This window comes from Protobothrops mucrosquamatus, unplaced genomic scaffold, assembly GCF_001527695.2.
Source record: "Protobothrops mucrosquamatus isolate PMUCROS unplaced genomic scaffold, P.Mucros_1.0 scaffold380, whole genome shotgun sequence".
NCBI classification, from domain to species: Eukaryota; Metazoa; Chordata; class Lepidosauria; order Squamata; family Viperidae; genus Protobothrops; species Protobothrops mucrosquamatus.
The window spans coordinates 533,765-551,940 of NW_015386712.1; the positions used below are offsets into that span (position 1 = coordinate 533,765).

General features: G+C 36.9%; 1 protein-coding gene across 1 annotated transcript; it reads right to left on the reverse strand.

Annotated features, from left to right (window-relative positions):
* Positions 1 to 514: 514 nt before the first annotated feature.
* On the reverse strand, positions 515 to 16,392 carry TNNC1 (troponin C1, slow skeletal and cardiac type). The gene is made up of 6 exons (XM_015815866.1): positions 16,194 to 16,392; positions 7,599 to 7,629; positions 5,285 to 5,431; positions 5,029 to 5,143; positions 1,928 to 2,064; positions 515 to 946 (listed from the first exon to the last, which is right to left on the reverse strand). Exons 1-6 carry the CDS (start codon positions 16,215 to 16,217, stop codon positions 915 to 917), a joined length of 486 nt encoding a protein of 161 aa, XP_015671352.1. The 5' UTR covers positions 16,218 to 16,392; the 3' UTR covers positions 515 to 914.
* Between the last annotated feature and the right edge of the window lie 1,784 nt (positions 16,393 to 18,176).

An 18,176-nucleotide genomic window follows, 5' to 3' on the forward strand; every position in this document is an offset into this window, starting at 1 on the left:
TTTATTTTTTTGAAAAATCATTAAGATCTGGGGTATAGGCTCAAGAGGTTAGGTGAGACCTCAATGTAGTCAATCGATCAATTGCTTTTTGTTTTGGTTATAGATGTTTTTGTTTCATCATTGTTTTGTTTTGTACTGATGTTTTAATTCTGTTAATCATCTGGAAACATGCTAGCAAAATGGGTGAATATATTGATATAAACAAACAAATACTGATTTCCTAGAAATAGTTCCCTATCTGTCAGAGACTATTGGACATTTTAAGAATTATTGCAGCCTGGCTGTATTTGCTAGTTCAACAACCTGATGGTCTTCAGATGAGATGATATTAAAGGATGCTTATCTGAGAATTATGGAGCTAATGTCCAATACCTTTCATGGCACCAGGCTAAGGGAAAGTTACAGAAAGTATCACACTTTAAATGGAGACTTTGGAATCTCTGCAAAACAAACACACTCATTTGCAATTATTTTTATTAGCATTTTGGAAATAAAACTTTTTTGTACATACATTTGTTTTTTACATATTTTAACTTGGCAAGCAAAGAGGTACAGAAAGGAAAAAGCATATCCTAATGTTAAATGAAAACATTTGATAATAACTTAAATATCTCAATAGTTACTAAAGTGTTATTTTTCATTGTAACCAGCAAACCTAGTCATCAATTAAGGAACATTTTTAGGTTTGATGATGCCATAGCATGTGGCATTATTATACTGCATAATAATCTGGCTCAGTCAATGTCTATTGACCATTTGAGGCACTTAAAAAGAGATGGGTCATATTTTCCTGATTTTCACAATGTTCAATACATAACTTCATGAAAATAATGAGAGAAGCAGATCTGATGAAATGTGAAAAGACAACACGGAAGATGTTCAAATAAAGATACTGCCTTCAAAAACTCTCATGTTTACTCAACGCCTTTCATAAACTCCAGAAATTCTGCAAAAGGAGAGAAACCAAAGATCATATTCATAAAATGAGGCAATGTTCCTGACCTTTGCCACATTGTTCCTTTCAGCCCTTTCTTTCATCATGCTACTTCCTCTATCCAAGACTGCACATTGAGAAATACAGTATTTTGTTCTCCAATTTGTCCCATAACACTTAGGCTCAAAGACTGGTCTTAATCCAAGCCATTCAGCAGCCTTCCATGTCTGAATGTGGACCTGGGTTTCTTTCAACAATGATTGGTGAATTTGTTTATGTCAAGGCTCATCCCATTCATATGGTAGGGATGATGCTTTTGTTTAGACTAAATACTTTTTTTTCTAGGAAAAATTGTGTTTATTATTTCTCAAGCCAAACTTTCAAAAAAAAAATTTACAGTGTATGGCCATGGATTCCAATGATCTGGCAAGAAATAAACTCTTTGGGGTTTTTTCATGATGAATATAGGACATGTGTATGTGTGAATGTATTTATTTATTTATATGCCACCCATCTCACAAAATGTAACTCTAAGAGGCACACAATAAAACAATTAAAACAGTAATGATGTAAAAATCATCTACAATTCAAACATGAATGTTACATTATAAAAGACCAAAGGGCTAGAGCATTAGATGGTACATTATTAAATTCCCATTTCCATGAGATCCCCAAGTCTGTTGACATATCCAAGTTGGGTTCATTCGGGAATAATCATCAAAAAACCAATTCCATATATTGAAAAGCTTACCCATAAATTAAACATAGACCATTGGGGAGTGAAAAATAGGAGAAAGCACAGGACATAAGCATGTGTTTTTATTTTGGGCAGGTGGCAGCACCTTTGAGAATTTTATTGTTCATTTAACCAGCAGGTGTTCTTTTACTGATTAAGATACAGCTCCAAATTTTGAAGTGATTCCTGTCCTCAGTTTGTTTTTATAATACTGCATTTCTGGCTGTAATATTATGCAGTGTATAAACATAACTTACCATCATAGTCAATCTTGCCATCATTATTTTTGTCGCCATCCCTCATTAGCTCCTCAATGTCATCTTCAGTGATGATTTCTCCTGTAGCCTGTAACATGAGCTTTAGTTCATCCAGATCTATGTATCCATCTGCGTTTCTGTGAAAGAAAGGATAAGCTAAAAGAACAGAAGCCCTTTTACAAATGTTACTTTTCACAATTTTTTCAGAAAGTGAGGTGTCTGCAGTTCCTTTACACATCTTGCATACTTAACGAAGCCCCAGTCACCATTTGCCTTTTCATTTCAAGAGACACAATCACCTGGGGATTTGTAAGAGTTCTGAACTTTACAAGGAAAGGAATGGCAAAACCCCCAAGTGGCCAATTTACTGGAGGTATTAAAAATGGATATTTCATAGACACATCACTACATTCCTAAAACAGCTTTTCCAGCTCTCCTGATATAATGGAGCTGCAACCTGCAGAATTTCCATCCCAGATACCATGGCTAAATGGAATTCAAATTCCACATTTAATGTTTGTGTGAATTCTTCCCATTCAAATACTGCGAGGTCACTGTAACAGCCTTCATTTCTTTTTGTTTGATAATCTATGGCAGGGGTGTCAAACTGCCGGCCCACGGGCCGGACACGTCACGTGGAAGCCGCGCCCACCCCATTGCCGGCAATGGCAAAACCGGCCCGATACATTGCGCGATGTCACATGACGTCACGAGTTTGACATGCCTGATCTATGGGATTATATTTTGGGGAACACAAATTTCTTGATAATGACATCTGAATTGTCAGAGGCTCTTCCCAGAGATACTGAGATGGAAAACAAAACAGACTTCTCATCATTAAAATTTACATCAAGGAAGCCAGTGTGAAAGAATGATCATTACAGAAATCTTATAGTAGATGCCTCACAAATTTCAAGGGTGTGTAAGGTTATGTGGGAATGACCTTGGGAGACAGGGAAAAGAGATGCAGCCAGAGCAAGGGTCAGGTAAGAGGCAGCTTAGCCTGCAGAAAGCATGTGAGTGTGGCAAATGTTTTAGAAAGGACCCTCCCTAGTTTCTTGGATTGTAAAGCTGAGGCAGGGAGGAATGTATTTTCAGGCTGTCAAGATTCTGTTGATGTAACCTTACAATAAAATAGAATGAGTTTATTTGGGTGTGATTCCTGTCAGGACTACCTCTGAAGGCTGACAGGGAGAGAGAGAGTTCTAGAATGCAGTTGTTAATACGGAGAAGGCCTACCCACGAGGAAGGGGGGAAAATACTGCATATTCTGCAGGAACTTCTAGTGATTAATCAGTTCTATAAAGATAAAGGCAATCTATCAGATAACCTCCCCCCAAATTGTTCAGTGCCTTAGATGTTAAAAATGAAACTTACAATAAGGTTGACTGATGCCTGGCAGCCTCTGCAGCTACTTGAACAAAGGTGGAATATATGCTTGACTCAGCAACCTGGCAACTATAATTCTGAACTAATTGGAGCTTCCAGATTGACCACAGGGGAGATTATAGTAACTGAATTATGTGGTTACCCGCACATAAATAGCCATATACATATACAATTAGGAAAGAACAAAGTTGGTATATCAACTGAACTGCCAATCCTGGCCATAGAGGTTACTTGAGTCTTCAAGAGCAGTGGTGATTTTAGGAGACTCCACAAATACAGTCTTTCTAAGGGAACATAGTCCCATTTAAATTGGGAAGATTCTCTGATTTCTATTTCCAGGGACAAACTGTCTGTAAGATCCCCTTCTGCATCTTTTCAAGATCCAGTCAGTTTATTGTCCTAAACACTCCATCACTGGTTTCAGATGCCTTTTCTCCTCTGAACTGGATATGGAAAAATTGATCTGATTCATATAGTGATGGTACTTTATTTCCAATCAGACCATTCCAAAGCAGATCTTATGAATGTTAAATGGCTCCAGAGACAAAAAAAAGGAGTTGTCAGAGGCAGAATCACCCACTTTACTCTCTGAGACTGTCCTGCAAATAGCAGTGGAATTAATGTAACTACAGGAGAATATCAGGGTTGACAATATTGAAAACTATTGGGAGATCAAGCAATATCAACCCAAATATGCACCTTTGTCTTCCTCTCACAGGTGAACATTTAGCAGGCCAAAGGATGATTCTATCTCAAGAATAGGACTGAACGCAGACTGAAGAGATTTCTGTTCATTCGTGTATGAAAAGAATCACATTCTAATAAAATGTTTTTCTTTTCCATGGTTTGGTAGAAATTAGCCACTTCTGCACATGAATTGTTCATCTTCATTGAAACAGATTTCAAGGAGGCAAAGAAAACTGCAGATTGTGTTGCCCTCCAGTCAAGTAGTTTTTTTTGGTAACAGGCCGTTATCCCTTCCTGCCTGCCTGGCTGATGTGTGAAAGTTTGTGTGTCACAAAATACATTAGGGAGAACCATTCTAGAAAGAAAGAAGGCTAGAAAAAAGGGAGAGGAGACAGAATGAATGGTTTTACCCACTTCTGAAACAAATCCTGTCCATAGTGCACTTCAGTCCTGATTTCCATCATTGGCATTTAGCCTTCAGGAATAAATTTTATTTTTTATGGTTAACATTATTAATCCATCCTTGAATAATTATAAATGAAAAAAGTGAAACAGTGAAGACAAGAAGCATTATATTACAAAAGAATTCTTTTCTATGTAAAGATCAAGCTGATTTCATAACTACTAATAAACATGTGTTAAACAGCTTTAATTTTATATCAGAAATTAAATAGAGTAGTTTTTCACTTAGCACCCGTCTCATTTAGCAACTGTTCAGTTATGATGGTGATGAAAGAGTAATTTTATGACCAATCCTTGTTATTTAAAACTTTAGTAGGTGTGTAAAGCAAAAGAAAGCTGAAATCATGTAAGCACAATCATGGTTTCATGTAGTGACTGCTTCACTTAATGACTAAATTTCCAGTCCCAATTGTGGTTGCTAAACAAGAAGTATCTATATATGTAATTCAGTCACGACAGTGAGGTTTTCAGTCTTACTTGTGTTATCAGTATGAAACTCATGAAGATTCAACTTGATTACTGTACTCTCTTGGATGCTGGCATATGCTAATAGAACCACTTACTTATCAAACATTCTGAAGAGATCTGAAAGTTCGTCTTCTGATTTTCCTTTGCTGTCATCTTTCATACACCGGACCATCATAACTAAGAATTCATCAAAATCTACTGTACCGCTGCCTGTCAAGGAAAAATAGAGCACCAAGTTAACTTCCCCTCTGTTTGAACTATTTCCCATATTAAGTTAGATTTCAAAACACGATACAGCAAATCTAAACTTAAGGCCTTATACTGTACAAACACCCAGCAGAAATTGCTCACCATCTTCATCTACTTCATCAATCATTTCCTGTAACTCCTCAGGGGTAGGATTCTGTCCCAGCATGCGCATTACCTTCCCCAATTCCTTTGTGCTGATACATCCATCCTCTGCACCCAGGACAAATATATCAAAAGCAGCTTTAAATTCTGGAGAGAGAGAAGCAAAACTAATTAATTTAAGAGTGTGATACCTCAAGAGCAAATCTTGAGCATTGTTGATTCCTACTGTGCCTTGAATGTATCTATTCTAATCCTTTACTAAATTGTGGTAAAGTGACTATGCACTTGCAAGGCATGCTAAGCAAAGCAACTGTTTGATTTCTCCAGCCTTGTTTAACTTTTAAATGTCACCAGTCCGGGGGAAAACATCCAGGCATCATGACAGAGATGCAAAAAAAAGAGAGAGGACTGGTAATTGTGAGTTTCAGTGCTCTTTCTCTTGATAAAGATTTAAAACTGGGAAATGAACGGGAAGGAGAGAAAAGTGAAATCACTCTCTCCCACACCTACAAACCCATATAGTTAGACTGACATACAAAAATAAAATAAAATAAAATAAATGCAAAGGCTGATTTCCTCCAGTTCAGAGGCTAGGAACATTTTGCAATTAGGCAGTCTTAGAAATCAGCTAAATAAATGTAGCAAAGCAAGAGAGTGCATCTCTGGCACTGGTGTACAATTCTAAAACAAAGCAAATCTCTTGTCCACAATGGTGGCCCCATGGCAGCATTTCACAACCAGCAGAAGTTCCTATTGAAGTATAACCCTCTGGTGGCCTTTATGCACCGCCCCCCCCCCCAGTTATAAAAAAATACCATGCCAAAACAGAAAAACAGTCCCTCCCCCCATGCTTCTTGTAGATGTTTTACAGGTCAAATTGTGCCTACATTTTTGGAGAGAAAAGCAGTGGAGGCAGAGAAAGGGGAATATGCTTGTATCGGCCTGAAATGGCCAACAAGTGCTCGAGCATCTGACCTCACCACCAGTGGGAATGAGTGGGAAAGCATGTCAGATTGTACATTCCTTGCAGCCATTATTAGATGTCCTAGTTCAGGGGTAGGCAACCTTGGCTCTTTTATGACTCGTGGACTTCAACTCCCAGAATTCCTGAGCCAGCTGGCTCAGGAATTCTGGGAGTTGACATCCACGAGTCATAAAAGAGCCAAGGTTGCCTACCCCTGAACTACTTTAAGGGGTAAATCATTTTCCCAAGTACAGCTGATTTAGGGCTGTCTCACCCACAGGCTAGGGATGAGTTACGGAACTGCAGAAAAAGATATTGCTTACACATGCTTGTGCTATGATGGGTACAAATGGGGCAGGGTTCAACTCAGTAATATTCTAGTCTTTGTCTCATATAATACCAGACTGATTCTCTCTCAGGCATAAATGGGATCAACTAAACTGGAGATCTAATGGAATTTACTAATCAACGAGATCTATGAAACTTTGTAACAAAACATACTGTATGGATATGTTGAAAATTAATTGATATTTTTTACTCTAATCTGCTAATACAAACTTTTTCCTCTCAATAATACAGATTGGATCTCATTCCTCAGAAGCACTGCATACCCCCCTTCACTTTCAGAAGCAAATTGACTCAGGCACAATGTAGGGACTTATAATGATTTCCGATGGAAACTACAATTAAGGCAATTAATTTCTTCCTTATAATACAGTTCATGAACTATATTGAAATGGTTTGGGTGAATCAATGTGAGAGTAAAATAACCCAGTTAAAACACAATCTCAAGAACTATGTTAATATTTTAGGATCACCACCCTTTTATGTTTACTAGGCCATTTATTTTTACATAGAAAAAAATGAATGGAGAACATCAGATTATGATGCAGTAAGAATAAATGACTTGGAGGCAGAGTGGGACAGCTGAGTGCTGTTTTTAGGTCCCTCAGTCTTAAAAACTATCAGATAGCCTTAGTTTAAGCTTCTGATCGGTTGCCAAGCTGACGTTTAATACACATAAAGCATTTTCTTCCTTTTTCATAGTTTATTCATGGCATTGAATAATATACTGAAATAGATTTGAGTGATTTGACCTGATACATAACAATAAAATGTATTGTTTCTATTGGGTTTTCTATATTTTATGAACTTTTATGGAAGCTATTCTTGCATAAATCTGTAATTTTTTTAAAAAATAATCAGAATGTATTTCTTAAAATGAGCACATTCATTTTGAAAATTGATTTTCATTGGTGATGGCTCTTTTTTAATGATCCTCAAGATTTCTGTTCAGTTAAAGGTAGACTCTTTGAGAGGTATTTGGAAAAATGAAGTTTATATACTTACCATTTTTTTGTTCATCTGTCAACTGCTCAACCTATTAAAATAAAGATTCCATTGATGAATGTTTGTTTACATATTTAGCAATTCTCACACTGATGAGCTGTGTACTGTAATCATTTAATCTCTAGAGTATAGCTCAAAACAATAAAACAGACATACAAAAATGCACACTTTGTAGCAATACATATTAATGTACAGATTACAATTATATCAAACTTTAAGTATGGATTTGACAAACATCTTTCATGAAATTAAATTATGAATCATAGAATATGTTTATTAAATGTTGAATTCAGTAGGGTAGAAGCTTTGTGGTAGAATTTGAAACACTGAAGAAAATTGTATTAAATAACCACAGTATGTTGACACAGCTTAGTTTGGAAAGTACAGTAGGGAAACTAAATAGTACTCATCAATTTGTAAATCCAATTGAATATACCCAAATCATTGACTTTTGATGAAGTGATTATGTAATAAAAGATTGCAGACAACCATCTTCCAGTTGATTTTAGAGTGAAATACAGCTAAAATTGAATTTCAAATGGTAACTTCTATCTATAAACTATATCAGAAGTAGCTGTGCTCATAGAAAAATTGAAGTAAATCTGGGTTTTAGACTATTTTAATTTTTTGTGACTCATTTATATTAATTATTTCAATTAATAATTTGTCTTATCTTTAGAGCAAAATAAAAATTACATGTTATATTATATAATGAACATATTATAATACTAATACTGTCATAGTATTAGTATATAATCCTAATTGTTATTTGTCATTTGTCCTTGAGTTTCATTGCTGTAAGACACCCAGTGCTTTTTTTGTAAAAAAAAAAAAAAAGGTGCCAGAACTCACACACGTCATACAACCCGCCTTGCCTACCCTACAAGGTTCCATCCAAAAAAGGTGCCGGAACTTCGTTCTGGGCGTTCTATGACAAAAAAAGCCCTGAAGACACCTATTAACTTCATCTCAGAAACATGTTCTATTCACTGAAATCTTACTCTCCATAATTACCATACGGGGATATATGTCCTATGAGCTTATCTCGAGCAAATCCTGAATTGAGAAGTTTGTCAGAATATGTCCAATAGATTGCAGCTATCTTGATAAATTTTAGTTGGAATTGGCTGTGGTCTAATTTAATACCCCTGCTTAATTTCCCCAGCTGCTTCCAAAGAAGAGCTCCTGCATCATCATCAGTTGGAAGGGACTTTAGAGGTCATCTAGTCCAACCCCCTGCTCAGGCAGAAATCCCTATACCATTTCAGACAAATGGCTGTCCAGTCTCTTCTTAAAATCTTCCAGTGTTGGAGCATTCACAGCTTCTGGAGGCAGGTTGTTCCACTGATTGTTTTAACTGTCTAGGTTGCGTCTCTCTTTGGTTAATTTCCATCCATTGCTTCTTGTCCTGCCTTCAGGTACTTTGGAGAATAGCTTGATTCCCTCTTCTTTGTGGCAACCCCTGAGATATTGGAACACTGCTCTCATGTCACCCCTCATCCTTCTCTTCATTAAAGTAGACATACCCAATTCCAGCAACTGTTCCTCATATGTTTTAGCCTCCAGTCCCCTAATCATCTTTGTTGCTCTTCTCTGTATTCTTTCTAGAGTCTCAACTTTTTTTTTTACATCGTGGTGACCAAAACTGGATGCAGTATTCCAAGTGTGGCCTTACCAAAGCATTGTAAAGTGGTATTAATACTTCATGTGATCTTGATTCTATCCCTCTGTTAATGCAGCCTAGCACTGTGTTGGCTTTTTTGGCAGCTGCAGCACACTGCTGGCTTATATTTAAATGATTGTCAACTAGGAGTCCGAGATTCCTCTCACAGTTATTACTATTGAGCAAGATACCACCTATACTATACCTGTGCATTTGTTTTTTCTTGCCTAAATGTGGAACCTTACTTTTTTCATCATTTAATTTCATTTTGTTAGATAGCATCCAATGTTCAAGTCTGTCAAGATCCTTCTGTATCTTAACCCTATCTTCTGGAGTGTTGGCTATTGCTGTCAGCTTGGTGTCGTCTGCAAATTTGATCCGTTCCCCATCTATCCCCTTAGAGTGGTGGGATTCAAATATGTGAACAACCAGTTCTCTGTATGGATGCCGCTTCCGGAAGTCCATTCTGGGCCTGGGAAACAAAAAATTAGCTACCGGTTCTGCTGAATGGTACGGACTGGCTGAATCCCACCACTGTCCCCTCATCCAAATCATTGATGAAGATGTTGAAGAGCACTGGGCCCAGAACAGAGCCTTGGGGCACCCCACTACACACTTCCCTCCATGTAGATGCAGATCCATTGAGGACCACACACTGAGTACGGCCAGTCAGCCAGCTACGAATCCATCTGGTGGTGATGCTGTCTAATCCACATTTTTCTATCTTATCAAGTAGTAGGTTGTGGTCTACTTTATCAAATGCCTTACTGAAGTCCAAGTAAATTATATCCACAGCATTCCTCTGGTCCACTAATTTTGTCACCTGGTCAAAGAATGCAATAAAATTTGTCTGGCACGATCTGTTTTTGACAAACCCATGTTGGCTTTTGGTTATGACTTTGTTTGCCTCTAGGTGTTCACTGATTTGTTGCTTGATTAACTTTTCCAGAATCTTCCCAGGTATTGAGGTCAGGCTAATAGGTCTATAGTTTCCTGGATCCATTTTTCCCCTTTTTTGAAGATGGGAACTACATCAGCTCTTTTCCAGTCCTCTGGTAGTTTCTCAGTGCTCCAGGATCTTTGAAAGATATAGTTCAGTGGTTCTGAGATCACATCTGCCAGTTCCTTCAGAACCTTGGGGTGTAATCCATCTGGTCATGGTGATTTGAACTTATCTAGGGTGGACAGGTGCTCACTTACCGTTTTCTTGTCTATATTAACTTGCGTTTCTATTCTGTTTTTATGGCACTATTTTTGGTAGGTTGGTCTGTTTTTTCCCTTTGTGTAAAGACAGATGCAAAAAACAAATTAAGTAGTTCTGCTTTCTCCCTGTTACTTGTCACCTTCTTGCCACTTTCTCCCACTAATGGACCAATCATTTCCTTATTTTTTTCTTGTTTTTTACATGTTGAAAGCTTTCTTTGTTGTTATTTTTTACTTTTGCCACAAGCCTTAGTTCATTTTGAGCCTTAGCTTTTCTCACTTCATCTTTGCTATTTGCTGATATTCTGCCTTAGTTATGTGGCCCTCTTTCCACTTTTTATACTTGTCCTTTTTGTCTTTCAATTTATCAGAGAGTTCTTTATGCAGCCATGCTGGTTTCTTTTGAGAGCTATTATTTTTCTTCTTTGTTGGTATTGTGCTAGACTGGGCTTTTATAATCTCACTTTTCAAAATTTCCCAAGCTTCTTGAGTTGTTTTCCCCTTGAGGATTCTCATCCATGGAATCCTTCCCAAGCTCTCTCTAAGTTTATTGAAATTAGCTCTCTTAAAGCCCAAGACTCTAGTTTGACTGTGTTCTATTACCTGTGCTTGCATAATGTTGAATTCCAATATTGCACGATCACTCCCCCCCCAAAGTTCCTGTGGCTTCAACACCTTCTATCATTTCATCTCTGTTAGTGAGAATTAGGCCCAATATGGCTGATCCCCTAGTTCCCTTCTCTACTTTTTGGGAGACAAAGTTGTCTGCTAGCTTTGTCAGGAATCTGTTTGATCTTCCACTTGGTGCAGAGTTTGTCTCCCAGTTGACTTCAGGGTAATTAAAGTCCCCCATTACTATTGTGATGACAAGGCTTTCCTCTCTTCCTTCTCCAAGTGAAGTGTCTTTGGTGAGAAAAAAAAAGTAGGAATGAGGAAAAGATGAGATAGTATTCAAGGGTCCCAAATTGGAAACAATATCACATGGACACTCCATAAAATTTTGTAAATGAGGTTCCATATAGAACAACTTGGAGGCCGAACCACTCAACAAACAAATAGCTGCAATTCATACAGCTGATTACAATGATTAAAACATTAGTGGTTTTTCCTTGAACACATATATAAAATTAAAAGGGAGTGAAAATATACAGATACTGTCATTTAACTACAGTATTCTTAAACCAACAAATTAGACTGCAAATATAAATCTGTTATGCACATCCCTTCTCTCTGCAATCAAGTTTAGTTGTCCAGCTTTATTATAGGATGGCATTCCCCTGTCAGAGACATAACTTCTGAATCAACACAGTAGTGAGATACTTCCAGTGCAATGCTATGTGCCATTGAGTTTAGTGGAATTTAATCCAGATAGGAGGGTATATAGGACTGCAGCCCTAATTATCAAGTAGGGAAAAGCTCTGATTGGCATACCAACTCACTACTTTGCCAATGTGTGCTTTATGTCAGCTGCCCTGAACTAGTAACATACAGATATACAGACAAACATTTTAGCAGATAAATTAGTCTTCAAAATGTTGATGGAGAAGCCCAAGGGCAATAGCACAGAAGGAAATACAACAGTTCAAAATCTACCCAGGTCTGACCATACAGGCTTACTTTTAACTAAATAATTAACAATAACACTACAGGAGAATAACAGTGTATTCATATGAAAATAATGTTAAATGAAATTACATGAAGAAATGCAAAATGGCTGTTTTCAGCTACTAAATTTGTATAAGCCAGTTAAAATAGGCAGGAATTCCGTTTTATCACAGTATATAGGAAGTCTGTCCAAGGAAGGAAAAGTTGACTCAGATTCTATCTTGTATCCCCTTCTTATCAGGGAAACAACTTAGAAAGATTCCATCCAACCCGGCTAGCTCAAAATTAGGTATTGATAGATGGATAACAAATTTATCTCTTGAGCAAAATGCTGAAGCACTTGGTTCTGAAAAACCTGCCTGTAAAATGGACAGAACTGCAAATCAGATATCCAGCATATTATCAGGCAGGATGAAGCAAATCCTGGAAGGATAGTAGTAAAAGGTCAAGTATAGAAATGTATACATATTTTCTGCCTGTGATTTAATTCCTAACTATGCGTTTTAAAACACCCTTCTAATTCTTAAATTAAATTATAATTCTTATTATACTATCACGTGATGGAAACCGTTGTTATACAGAGTGAAAGATTTCCCATCTTCTTACTAACCAAATTGGGGCAAGATGTTGTTGACATGAATGGTTATGTCTCAGTTCCAGGTTTGCCAAGATACTATCGATTTTCTAAACCCATTTTGGTCTCACTTGACCACTGGGCTGGAATGCATTTGACTGTCAATTCCTGTTTGGAATGTATTATTGTTGATACTATTGCCTTCAAAGAGATTCTTACTAACAACTATAAATTACAAGATCTTTTTGAGTTAAGCATTAGAAACACTATTTTGTGAGTTCTGCAGTCTTTCTGGAAATACATTTTTAAGAGAACATGCTGGGGCTTTTATTTAATCCCATTAGTTTTGGTATCTGGGACTTCTCTAGTTATTATCCTGTTCCCAATATTTTCAACAGGGCTCTTCATGCTTTGAAGATGATTTGGAAGAATTGCTTCAGATCTTACCAAAACATGAAAAAAGATTTTGCTCCTGTTTCACTGAGTTAAATCATTAAAGTGTGTCTTTAATGTGACTCTTATAAAGGGTATTTCTTTTGCTAGGTTTCTATAGAAGCCTAAAAAAATAAAAATCGTGCATGCTTTAATGAACAGCAGGCAGCTGCCCTGGTCATGCTGGTATAAGAACTGAAGAACCTCCAAATAATTTTCAAAGTGTGCATGGGCAGCCTTTGTTTTTAACATCTATCTCAAATGAATTGTAGAAGTTGTCCAAAGTTTGAATTCAGACACCTAATTATTTTATTCTCTCTATAAAAAAACCTGGAAAAAGTGAGAGATAGCCCATATAAGTGCTTGAACAGACTGTACAAGACAGAATATATAATCAGTAGCATTTTGGCTGGAATGTGAAGGAGCTGATTTCTTCCAAAGCTTCAACCTTGATATGAACCCTAGTTTTACAGGCCATAGCTGTTATCAGAGATTCACTTCTCCAGTTAAGGATGCTGCACTATAGAAGCTCATTTAGAAACCTTTCACCTAACTTTAAAAATATGTGCCTTTGTCACATTTTCTTTTGATTACTGTAATGCTCAAGATGCTTACTTAGAAATGTCCATTAATTCACGATACTACACTACATGTTTTATGGGAATAGAGTTCAGAGCTTTGGATATCACCTGTACTAGGTACTCATTCCTGAATACAATTCAGCTAATTTTAACCTACAAAGACCTAGACATATGAAAATAGAGTAGTCAACCATTTCCCTCATGAATGATTACAGAAACTTTCCAGAGAGGTCTTTGTTTCAAATACTGATAAGAGCATTCTGTGCTTATTTAGCTCCGTCTCCTCCTCTTTAAGGCTCTCATGAAGAACAAGTTCTCTTAAATTGTTTTCACTTATGCACCAATCCATTGCCACCTGCTTTTATCTGAAACACCTAATTGATTTAAAGGGGAGACCTGACAAAATGAATGATGGAGGAGGAGTGGCAGCACCAGCAGGCAGAGTATAGCCTACACTGCTGAGATAACAAAAGCAAGATGCCTCTTCAAAATTTCATAGTGAAAACTGAACCTATTTATTTAAGCCACTGTGATGGAACTGGAGCAGCTGTGATTGTTCCTTCATTGTAATGGCCAAAATAACCCCCCTCTCTCTCTCCTCAACAGCCCAGGATAGCTGAAAAGTCTGAAGACAGCAAATGCCTCTCTGCTGTGCAGCCCACATACTTGGACTATTTTGGCAAGCTGGCTATTTTTATGCCTTAGTGGCTTAGGTGCTAAAAAAGAGAGATAACACTTCTGATTGTTCCCAGAAGCTGACTGACGTTGGCATTTATCACAGGAGACGTTAATCTAGTAACATGTCTCTGGCAAAGTTGTATGGTTTAGAAGCATCTGGAAGCCATTCTAAACTTATCTCTGCATAAGAGATGAGTGGGAAAGTGATAAATTCATTGAATTTCATAGGTCTGTATAAATGTTTTTTCAAATGAAAACACATTTAGAGCTATCACACATTTATAATAAATGCAGGAAGAACGTCTCCTTTCATTTCTGGGTGACCTCTTCAGATATGACACACTTCATGTAGTGCCATGACAAGAGACTCAGGCAAAAGATACTGGGTTCACATTTGCACACAATTGTAAGGCATGCCAGGTGGATTTTGACAAATCACATCTCTCAACTTTGATCAATCTTCATAATTGTGAAAATCAAATGGGTACAAGAGAGTGGGATACCATTGATACATAATAAATAATTTAAGGCAATTTCACTCTAGAGTCAAGCTAAGGGAGGTTTGTGCTCCTCAGGAGTCCAAAATTGGGAAATTAAGAAGTTAGCTTCTGAAAAACACTGCTAAAAAAACAAGAAAATACTCTTCTTATTCTATTATATGAGAATGCCAAAGATTTTAGAAGAAAGTAAGAAATAACAAAGTACTTTATTATAGAAAACATTTAAAATTGAAATGCGTATTACTAATAATACATTTCCTCAAATATTTCAGCTGACTTCTCTTCTTGAAAGACGGACACAATAATTTAATAACTTAGAGCTGAGTCCTAGTAATTTGTAAATTCCAGTTCTTTCTTCAATATAGGCAAAGCATTCTGAATCAAGAGGATACTGACAAGCTAAAAGATAGTCTTGTATATTTAAAAAATAAATATTAAAAAGGAATCTTTATTTTAAACTGTCCAATCATGAACTATTCTTTTCCTGTGGAGAATTATTTACAACACACAGCAGCTGTTTAAAGCTACACGGGGGAGCTGAGCACTCATCAGGATGAGCTCAAGGCAGGAACTGCCCTTCTCCCATTGGTCTTATTAGTGTTTCTTAAGAAGTGCATCTATCCTGTTACTTCCATTTAAAGTGGAATTAATGAGGATATTTCTATTATCGTCATTACATCTCCAATTATTTCTTTTACTTACCAGTATAAATGTTAGTTAAACTCTTAAGTGGTCTAAATCTCCTGAAGAGTTTTAAGCAGCCAGGATTCTGGTGACTCATTTTTCATGAAGCATGAAAAGCGTATACATGCATATATATCGCTAGAATTTGTAAAATGTATCTTCACGTGTAACTAATTTTTGAGTTTGTCAGACAGAAATCTGGAAAAATGCACAGTCATAAAAAAGCCAAAATGATAGGAAGCGATGCCATTTTCTGCAAAATACTTTGGGTATAAAAATAAAAAGATTTGCATTTATATTAACAGAGTAATCCTATGCAGCAAACAATTACGTTAAAATCAGTCAAAGCCATGAGCTTTAAATTACTTTTAGCTTTAGTTAGAATTGGGCTTCAGTAGATTTTTGAATTTCCACAGAAAATACAAGCCACTAGGACTTCATCAAAACCATCTTGCGATATCTAAGGAACTTAGGATATATAAAAATGCTCTGCATCAAATTTAAAAAAGTACATTCTAAATTATTGGTTTTAGCATTAATGAATATCATAATAAGTAAAACATTTATGGGGTCTGATTGAATGCTCTTTATTAAAACATTTTCCTTACAATACCAATTATTATTATTCAGAATCTGCCTGAGATTTAATACAACAGAGTGTGAAAAGTTACTTACTGCTGCCTTGTAAATATCATCCATGGTTAGTTATTGTGCGTTAGGAACTAGATGGAGATGAACAATGGTACAGAGACAAATATCGACCTCTGCCAGCTTTCTGTTCTTTGAAGCACTCCTTTTATAGTAGGCTGTCAGCCCTAAATGTGTCAGTCAAGAAGTACACTGCCCAGTATATAGACATCTGTGAATGGCCATGCTACTCATTCCAAGTCTGACTCTTCACCCTGTCTTCGGGGAGGTATGCAAAGTTTGTTACAGCTGACATTTCTAAATTCTGATCCAATTTTGTTGATGCTTTTTTTTGTTAGGAATTAGATGGTTCCTATACCATATAATAACAACAACAACAACAATAATAATAATAATAATAATCTAATAAGCTTGTCAGGCTTGTCAGATGCTATATATTTTCTATCCTGCTCTATGGAGTAGAGAGTTGGTCTCTGACAGAAGGCCACCTGAAGAGACTAGAAGCATTTGAAATGTGGATTTACAGGCGGCTGTTACGTATAAGCTGGGTTGACAAGATCAGAAATGAGGTGATAAGCCGCCTGGGAAAGCCAAGGGAAATCATCAAAACAATTAAAAAATGAAAATTAGAATATTTTGGACATGTGATGCGACATCCAGAAAAATACAGCATACTCCATTTAATCCTCCAGGGAAAGATTGGAGGCAAACGAGGTCCAGGCAGAAGAAGAACATCGTGGCTTCAAAATCTAAGGGATTGGTTTGGACAAAACTCAGCAGCACTTTTTTGTGCGGCTGCTGATAAAAACATGATTGCCAACGTCCGATAATGGATATGGCACAACAACAAGAAGATACCACACATTTGGTCTTACGGCCTTCATTTACTATGGGTTTGAGGCATTCTGATTCCATGTGGTTAATAGTGATTATGGCAAAAATCAAAATATTTGTAAAGTCCCCATCCCCCTGGCAGAACAAGAGTGACCCACTAAAATAACTATCCTTTTAAAAGAGCTCTTTCCAAAAGAGCTCTTTCCAAAAAGCTGTATGTATGTTATAGAACAAAGGACAGGCTTCATAGGCATGCATTCTAGGCAAAGAGAACAAATATCAAGTACTTCTTTCCACAGACACGTTTATGGCACCCAATGAAACCACCGCAGATTGTTTTGATTGAATTGCTTTTTAAAATGCATTCCATCAACCTCCCTAATTTCTCAGACAGAATTCTTAAGAGCCTGGTGGCCCTTTCCCACAAGGCTTCCTCAGCTGCATTATTGTATCACCTGATGATCTGACTGTTTGCACTAACTCTTTTGTTTGCTGCAAACATCTGTGCAAGCTGGGCAAATTCCTGCCTTTAAGCAAAACAACTTACTCAGCCATTCATATAGATTGTTCAGTGAGAGGCACTGGTATGAAGAGAATGTATGTGCTATAAAAATATCTGTCCACTGACTGACAGCTCCCCCCTCTGTCTAACTATATTGCACACATCTAGGTAAAACTGACAAAAAATTAATAAACCCACCCATACATGATCAATAATCAAAAATACTTAACACGAAGTTATTTTCTCTCACATTTTATTATCTTCCTTTTATACTAGTGTTCAGGTTATAGTTTCTAGAATTGATTGTACAAGATGATTAAAAATGTAAGGCTATCATTAAGACATGCTTTTTTCTAGTTGTAGACGTTTTTGTTATTTCTTCATTGTAATAAGGAGAAGTTATATCTTTCTTTACACTTACAAAACTCCAGTTTATTTTAATCCCATCATGTAAATATATTCTTCATGCATGTGATCATACAGGCTAAGAATCCTACGAGAAATTCAGGCCCAATAGATCTGAAGTGCATCCAAGTGGGGGAAGCTGCTATATGCCCTCGGTCATTTTCTTAAACAACTTCATAAACATATGGCACAACACAGGACACGGGTGTCAAACTCGATCACGTCACGTGACGTATCGCAATGTTTTTTGCCTTTGCAGAGCGGTGGGC

Excerpts from the sequence above, each read along its gene's own strand:
- TNNC1 (XM_015815866.1), bottom strand. The coding sequence starts at position 16,217 with ATGGATGATATTTACAAGGCAGCA. Across the intron at positions 7,630-16,193 it reads ATGATATTTACAAGGCAGCA|GTTGAGCAGTTGACAGATGA; the intron begins GTAAGTAACTTT and ends TTATTTTAATAG. Across the intron at positions 5,144-5,284 it reads TGATGAAGTAGATGAAGATG|GCAGCGGTACAGTAGATTTT; the intron begins GTGAGCAATTTC and ends TTTCCTTGACAG.